The sequence below is a fragment of the Anastrepha obliqua genome, chromosome 5 (genome assembly GCF_027943255.1).
Source record: "Anastrepha obliqua isolate idAnaObli1 chromosome 5, idAnaObli1_1.0, whole genome shotgun sequence".
Classification (NCBI taxonomy): domain Eukaryota; kingdom Metazoa; phylum Arthropoda; class Insecta; order Diptera; family Tephritidae; genus Anastrepha; species Anastrepha obliqua.
Genome location: NC_072896.1, coordinates 43,864,537 through 43,870,788, shown reverse-complemented (window position 1 = coordinate 43,870,788; position 6,252 = coordinate 43,864,537). Strand labels below are relative to the sequence as shown.

At 38.4% G+C, this 6,252-nt stretch overlaps 1 protein-coding gene across 1 annotated transcript; it reads left to right on the top strand.

Moving 5' to 3' along the window:
• The first annotated feature begins 5,197 nt into the window (after positions 1 to 5,197).
• LOC129249076 (histidine-rich glycoprotein-like) lies at positions 5,198 to 5,986 on the top strand. Its single transcript, XM_054888700.1, has 2 exons — positions 5,198 to 5,275; positions 5,357 to 5,986. The coding sequence occupies exons 1-2, from the start codon at positions 5,264 to 5,266 to the stop codon at positions 5,984 to 5,986; spliced, it is 642 nt and encodes a 213-aa protein (XP_054744675.1). The 5' UTR covers positions 5,198 to 5,263.
• Positions 5,987 to 6,252: the final 266 nt, after the last annotated feature.

Below are 6,252 nucleotides of genomic sequence, written 5' to 3'. Positions count from 1 at the left end.
ATCAAATATTTGCTTTTACGTCATATTTTCACTCACCACCATTGCCAGCCACTATTCACTCTCCCGGTAGCACCGCAATCACCTCACATTGTTGCAAGGACGCACAATTGACGGTCAACAAGTCGCTACGTTCGTCAAATGTTTGTATGTATGTGTGACATGCTTAAGTAGTAGTTATGTTTGTGTGTTTGTGCCTGCTCTTGTTGAATATTTGTGCTGCACATAGCTGGTTGCCTCTTTTGCTGGCAGCGAATAGTTTTTACTGTTGCTTATTATACCCCCCGGCCGCTTAGTTTTGTGGCTCCCGTGGCCCCACAATCCTGCCGCTATGTACGTACACAAGTAAGGTGTGTACTTGTATTTGTGGCTTCAACTGTCGCCCCCTTTGGGTTGTTTGGTTTATTGCTCCGGGTATCATTAACATTCCATTGTTGGCCAAACTAATTGGACGGAAATATTTCGGTTGGCGCGTTGATGGAGCGGTCGTACGTAGCCATAATCGCCAACCAAATGCCGCGCAACTCACACATACCAACTTGCACAATCGTGTCCTGTAGGATAATACATATTAAAAATTGCAGATATTTTTATACATTTTTTAAAACTTTTTCATGTCAGATATTTCTATAATTTTGTGAAAGAATTTTAAAACAGGCAGAAAGTTGTTGATGGATTTAGGGGATTTTTCAATAAACGTGATGCGATTTAAGCCTTTTATTTAAGACAATTTTTATGATTGTAAATTTTTAATTTTTCATATTAATTCGCGGCAATTAAAATTCTCCATTTTTCATGTATTTTTACTCGAAATTTTGGCGGGCGCAAAATAGCGCGCAGGCATGTGAAGCCAGTGGATTGAAAGCGAGTGCAGAAAAATAGTGATATACTCGTACACTACATCGCCAGAAAGCTGAGGGAAGTTCGTTAAGAAAGTAAATTCATATGCTCAAAAATAACACGGTGTGACAAAAAAAAAAATTAAATATACTTTTATGGAGACCTAGCACAACTTGTAGGTATAGTAAAACTAAGAAACATGGTATAGGAGAAATTTCCAATACACCCCCAAAATCTCATTTTATGGCCATAAAACCGTTTTTCAGTAGGTTGATGTGAACAATCACTCCTAACTTCGCCAATTTCCATCCGATTTCGAATTTGTTTTTTTAGTTCGAAAGAACAAAAACAAGCCTTTTTGACATTGTGTTGACAATTTTTCTGAAATGACAACTGACGAGACTGTAGACGGAAGTATTCGGAATTTTTTTTATTTTTTCTCTATTTTTTCAACTTTGACATCGTTTTTGCGATATTATCCGATATTGAGAATTTTTTTTAGTACACCACTGCTATAGTAAATTTAATTCTGCGTCGATTGAGCTATATTTGACTGTAATTGAATTAAAATTAATAGAGTTGTGTGAGTTTTAAGATTTAATTTTTTTTTTTTTACTAATTTAATTTTTTTTTTTTAATAATTATATTATTATTGGGTTGATATCAGGTCAGTCCATAAGTTCGTGCGTTTTTTAAAGGTCCTTTTAAAATTAATAAAAAAGATGTTTAAAGTATTTATTAATGAATAATATATTTTTCTTCATTATTTACAATGTCTTCCCAACGTTTAGGCAAATTTTTAATTCCCTGCTCAAAAAATTGTTGGTCCTTGGAGCTAAAATCCGCTTCGATGTCCCTTTTTATAGCTTCTTTTGAGGAGTAGTTCTTGTTACTCATATGGGATTGAAGTCCACGGAAAAGTTGATAATCAAGGTGCACAAACAAGGTGCAATATCCGGAGAGTATGGTGGATATGGCATTAGCTCCCATCCGATCTCGTTCAGCTTGCCTAATGGTTGCCTTGCGGTATGAGGTCTTGCGTTGTCGTGGTGAAACAAAACTTTGCGTCTATTCACCAAAGACGGTCGATTTTTGTTAAGTGCCCATTCAGGTTTGATAGCTGATGGGAATAATAATTAACAGTTATCGTCTGGTTTGGTTCCAGAAGTTCATAATAAACAATACCGGCCATATCCCAACAAATAGAGAGGAGAATCTTCTTGGGGTGAAGGCCATCTCTAGGGGTCGGTTCTGGTGTTTCATCTTTATCTAACCATTGGGGTTTGCGAACAGGATTATTGTAAAGGACCCATTTTTCATCACCAATAACGATATGGTTCAAAAAATTGTCATCTTCAAGTCGTTGCCGCAGCTGAGAACACTCATTCGCTCTCTGCTGAAGGTTGAGGACAGAAAGTCTATGGGGATCCTATTTTCCCTGCTTTGAAACCTTTCCCAACTGAACCAGGTGCCTGTGAACTGTTCCATGCGATGAATTTAACCTCTGAGCTATCATATCGACTGTGAAATTTGGCTCAGCTTCCACGAGTTCTAGCAAGGTGTCGGAGTTAAAGACTTCAGGGCGACCAGCTCGGAGGGCATCCTTCACGTCGCAGTTACCACTTCGGAACTTTGAAAACCACTTTTGCGCAGTCCTTGCACTCACGGTATCATCTCCTCTCCTCCATGAACAGTGTTTATTTCTGTAGTAGCAGTTGTTGCATTTTTACCTCTTTTATAAAAAAAATATAAACTGTCCTCTTATACGCGTTCGAAGATTCCATTTTATTTTTTAACAACCCGTACTTCTATCTGCTGCTCATTTTAGACGGCCACTATAGTCATACGCGAAATATTGAGGTTCTTGACAAAGCTATTCTAAATGGTGTTGTAATTATATCTTTACCAGCGCATTGTACCCACAAGTTGCAACCTCTCGATAAATCGTTTATGGGGCCACTTAAAACGTATTATAATGACGAAATAAGAAGACATATGAGAGAACAAGGTCAAAAAATAACCCAATTCGACGTTGTTGAGTTGTTCTCAAAAGCATACATAGGTATATTAAGATTCAAACAGCTCAGATAGCAATAAATGGGTTTAAGTGTACAGGCATTTACCGTTTTGATAAACATATATTCCAAGAAGCCGACTTCATCGCTGAAAGAGAAGATCGATTTCAAGAAGAAGCTTCTATGCAAGCAAACTTAGAAGAACCGATCGCCAGTACTAGTAGCGCAGCTATGAGCAAATTTATAACACCTTGGGAGATCTCACCACCGGCGAAAATAAAACAGCCTACTAGTTACAGCGGTGGCGGCCATTCGGAATTCGGAATTCAGAGAGAGAACGTTGGTTCGAATCTCGGTGAAACACCAAAATTCAGAAAAACATGTTTTTAATACGGGTCGCCCCTCGGCAGGCAATGGCAAACTTCCGAGTGTATTTCTGTCATGAAAAAGCTCCTCATAAAAAATATCTGCCGTTCGGAGTCGGCCTGAAACTGTAGGTCCCTCCATTTGTGGAACAACATCAAGACGCACGCCACAAATAGGAGGAGGAGCTCGGCCAAACACCCAAAAAGGGTGTACGCGCCAATTATTTATTTATTTATTTACTAGCTCCAGAGGTAAACGATCTGCTGCGACGGTATTAACAACATCGCCATACAAAGCATCTTTGGAGGTGAGCATAAGAAATGTCGAGAAGCGAAAAAAAAGGCAACTTAAATCCCGTAGCGGTAAGGAGCGTAGAAAGCCAAATAGGGAAAGTTCTTCGAGCGAATCTGAAGAAAGTTTGCAGCAACCGAGTTCAGATGAAGACCCTTGGATAGAGGCTCCACCTATTAATGACACGGTGTTTACAATGCGATTCAGTTTGGGCACACAATAAATGTCGCCCTAAACGGCAAGCTATTTATGTATGCGAGTCTTAGAAAATTGGGGCTTAAGATATCTTCAAAACTTACTTTTTTATCTATGTATTTTATGAAGTTTTATTGAATTTTTGTTAATTTAGTTTAAGAATTTTCATACAATATTTAAAGATATACATCTGTATATATGAATAAAATGTTTGTTTTTGTTTGAAGTTCTGAATAATAGATGAAACTATAAAAAAATTTCATGGGTCTTGCTTTTGTACATGTTTGTTTGGGGCTTAGGCGTGTAATGTGATACTAATATACATATATATCAGTTTACCCGAATAGACCATATCACATTATCCGCCAAATTTTACAAACCTCCCTTTTCGACTATTTTTGATTTCGGTGGAAAATCTGCCGGTTGGCTGAAAGTAGAATACTTCAAATTCAAAATTAGCTACGCAATACATCAATACATTGGATTAAGCAATAATAAGTTAATAAAAGTTTGAAATTATAGAGTAATAGCAGAAAAAGGATTACCTATATCACAATACCCGAGGTTACTGTAATCTGGGTACATGTAAAGTTGGTAAATGTATATTTATTTATTGATGATTCTTCTTGTCATTCTGAGCTTTTCGCCATTACATGAAAAAAGAATAATAATAACATTACTATTATGCTTAAAAAGCTATAGCTATCAATGCAACACTGAAAAAATATCGCCGGTAATATCGAAATTTTCTCATATGGTACGAGGCTGAATGAACTGGTTCATTTTCCAATAGTTTTGCGTTTTTTCTTTTGCTGCTTCTTTTAACATTCAAAATAATGCATACATAAGCATGCGATCGCTTGAAGCCACTTATTAATTTCACGCTCTGCAATACCTTCAAATAATTTGATTGCATTTCGGAAAATGCATTTTAGCAAAGAGCTAAGAGAAAGTAATTAAAGCGCTGGCAACACGTAAATTTCAGTAGAGCAAGGCAAGACTACCGCTGTGTAAATTAGCCATGGATAAATCGACCAATAGAAGGTCAGTGGAGCAAATAAAGCTGCAACAACAAAAATTACCAATTGAACTCTTAGAGAGTTCCACATTTTCAATATTTTCGATTGGAAAGGCATTTTACACGATCAACCAAAATTGCGCAATAACGGTCCCACTGCCGGTAATTAACTCTGCTTTAATTTGCTAATGAGTCCCGCATTTGAAGAAGTGAATGCCCGGTAGCGAGCGGTAACGCCCGGCTGGTAATACAGGCATATGAACCAGTATATACAGCTCAACAGGCTTCGACATGCATGTGATTACTGATTAACGACACACAAACTCACGTACATATCTGTTATGGGAAAGTGATACAGAAAAATCAAATATGAAATATGGATTAAGAGAAAATGCGCAGCGTTTAGATTTTATTTTGGGGTATAAAAGCGCCCGTTAGTATTGACAGAAGCACAGTTCACTTAGGTCTATCGATCGCAAACACTTAAGACAGCTACATCACAAATAGTTCAAGCAACAACTCATAAATAAGCTGCGGTACAATGGCTTTCAAGGTAAGTCTCGTCCATTAGGTGGACATTGAAAAGGCGATAAAGGGATTCGCGGCAAATAAATCCGTTTTTCTTTCACTACAGTTTATCGCTGCTCTCGTATTTTGTTCCACGCTGGCCGTAGCTAGCGCTGCTCCGTACATACACCACGAAGAAAGTGGAGGGCATGGACATGAGGAGCATAGCGGCGGATCCAGTCATGCTTCTTTTCATTTGGTCTCACATGACGATCACCATGACGAGCATGGACATGAGCATGGTGATGGCAGCGACTCGCATGCTGAGTACCATTTCAAGTATGGTGTTGAGGATAAGAAGACGGGTGACTACAAAGAACACAGCGAAAAGCGAGATGGTCATAAGGTAACCGGACATTATGAGTTGATTGATGCTGATGGTCATAAGCGAACTGTCCATTATGTCGCCGACAAACACAGCGGTTTCCATGCTGTGGTGCACCGCGAACCCACTCATCATCACATAGCCGACCACGGACACACAAGCTACTATGGTGGACACGCTCATGTCGAATCCCACCATGAGGAACACGGTCATGAACATGGTCATGGTCATGGTCATGGCCATGGCCATAGCGACGGTTACTCGCTCAAGCAGGAGCATGGTATAGCCTTCCATCATGGCGGACATGAACATGGAGGCCACGAAGGTGGTGCTGAAGGTGGTAGTGAAGGCGGACATCATTATGGACACTAAGGCTGCATTTGGGTGGGTCGTAGCATTTATGCGCATCGTCAAACGTTTTGGTCAAAATTTATTCTATTATAAATAACTTCTCCTTTACATGTATAGATAAGGTTAATTTAGCATTTTAGCAAAGAATTGAGTGTTTCTATAAAAACCAAAAAATATCCTACTATGTATTTGTTAGTAAAATTTTTCCTAATGTTAATAAAGCAATTTTAAAAATCAATTCGAATTCGTTTTTATAAATTTTTTAATTTACCGATGCCATGTTGAGT